Source organism: Phytophthora parasitica (genome assembly GCF_000247585.1).
Source record: "Phytophthora parasitica INRA-310 unplaced genomic scaffold supercont2.13, whole genome shotgun sequence".
NCBI lineage: Eukaryota > Oomycota > Peronosporomycetes > Peronosporales > Peronosporaceae > Phytophthora > Phytophthora nicotianae.
In genome coordinates this window covers 1,017,593-1,019,443 of record NW_008648999.1, presented here as the reverse complement: position 1 = coordinate 1,019,443, position 1,851 = coordinate 1,017,593, and the positions used below count along the sequence as shown (strand labels likewise).

General features: G+C 48.9%; 1 protein-coding gene across 1 annotated transcript; it reads left to right on the top strand.

Annotated features, from left to right (window-relative positions):
* Positions 1–200: 200 nt before the first annotated feature.
* On the top strand, positions 201–353 carry PPTG_07956 (hypothetical protein; the record flags this gene model as incomplete). Its single annotated transcript, XM_008902329.1, has 1 exon — positions 201–353. One exon carries the CDS (start codon positions 201–203, stop codon positions 351–353), a length of 153 nt encoding a protein of 50 aa, XP_008900577.1.
* Between the last annotated feature and the right edge of the window lie 1,498 nt (positions 354–1,851).

The following is a 1,851-nucleotide window of genomic DNA, read 5'->3' as shown; positions in this document are numbered from 1 at the left end:
GAGGGTTCCGATCCAGTTGGAGCGCGTAATCGTTTAATGTGTGGAGTTGACGCTGAGGAATGCCATCCGTATGCGCTATAAGACACCGAGGAAGCATGTGGTGAGAACCATTATGACCCTGAAATATCCCTGGGACTACTCGGTGGAGTTTCCAATTGCACTATCCGCGACACAGTTCCCCATAGCTGTTTTCTTGCGGAATGGCGTATCGACCCCAGCTTAGCTGGGTTTGGGAAGAGCAGCTCCAGCAGAAGTTTGTGCGGTGTATGGTCCAATTGGAAGTGTGGCGAGATGAACTGCGTCCTGGAGCATTCACCAAGTACTACAAGAAACGTTTTACACGACGCGACTAGGTTTCTCCTACTGGAGGTTGCGTCGTGGACGTCGCGTGTGCTGCACCGTTCACCTTGGTGATCCTGATTTCGCGTAAAATGCCACAGAACATTTGAAAGTTTTTGAAGTTGAGAATCGTCGTACGGTCAATGGCGTCACTCGTGCTAAACCCACTGGGTTCTACACCGTTCTCCAGTGCAACGAGTGTCCTTTAAACTATGTTTTTTAACCGCCTCAACGGATCGGACACGGATGTGGAGATGCTCAAGGCGCTCGCGTAAACCTTTCCTGAGGTAGTGTACCTCAGAAGTGTTTGGGATGGTCTCATCGACCATTGGGTCGTTCTTGTCACGAATGGTGTGGGCGCCGAGGTAACATTGTTGGATAGCGTTGAGCCGCCTGTGACTCCGGAGTTATTGAGTACCTTAACAAGGTGAAGTGGATGGGTCTGGTGAAGTTAAATGCAGGTTATCATTGCCGCCGTGGAAAGCGAAAGAAAGCTGGTCTTGGGAAGAACAAAAAAGCAGAAGTTCTAGGGGTGCAGTACGAGAATACATGTAGCCTTCGTCCCCTCCTTCTGCTCGGCCTCGTCGACCAGCGTCTACACCGCTTCTTCCTTCTAGACTCTTCGAAAAATTTACAATAAGGTCCGGAACTTGCGACAGGTTTTCGTTCGGCTCCCATGTGAGCTTCTAATTAACCACCAACTCCACAAGGAGTTGCGTCCGTCGTTTGCAGAAGCATCTGTCTTCGCCAAAGCTATGAAGCTCTTCTTGGGTCCGTGGTACCGGCCAGTCCTTAGTCCTCTGCACCTTGTCAAGATGCGCACACTATTGTGTCCAACGAAGTCACCAAGGCATGGAATCGCTTCCGCACAGAAGACATACTTCGCCAACTTGACGTACAGCTCGCTTTCGCCAAGATATCCAATGTCTTTCATAACACTTCAAGGTGGTCTTCTATGCTTCTTGACTTCGTGAATACGTAGATGTCGTCATAAAACGACTTGATCTGATACTGGCGTATTACCAAGTGCGCATGGGCGAGGAAGACATCAAGTTCATCGCGTTCCAGGCTCCGAACGGACTTTGGGAATATCTTGACTTACCCATGGGAATCTAGCACCGATGCACCGGTTAACATCAAAACCATTCCGAGGCTTGCAGAAAACCCATTGTAGAGAACCAGTACGCTCCCGACATACCGTCGTCCAATGTGTCTTTTCAGTCATCGGAATGCTTTGGAGTACCGTGGTTTAGTTCTGATATGGTTTGTTATGTACAATTCATCAGGACAAGACTTGCGTACACAGATTGTTTGGGCAGCGCGAGGACTGATACTGGATCGAATCAACTTCTTCAAAACCAACATGAAGTCGGGTTAGTCGATCATCTTGGTCTTGATTCTCAGGAACTTCCCAAGCTTCTTCCGCGTAATGTATTTGGTTTGTTACACCCATCCTGAACATCTTATTCAATACATGGTCTTGCCCCGACCACTGGAGCTTGTTCCGTCTTC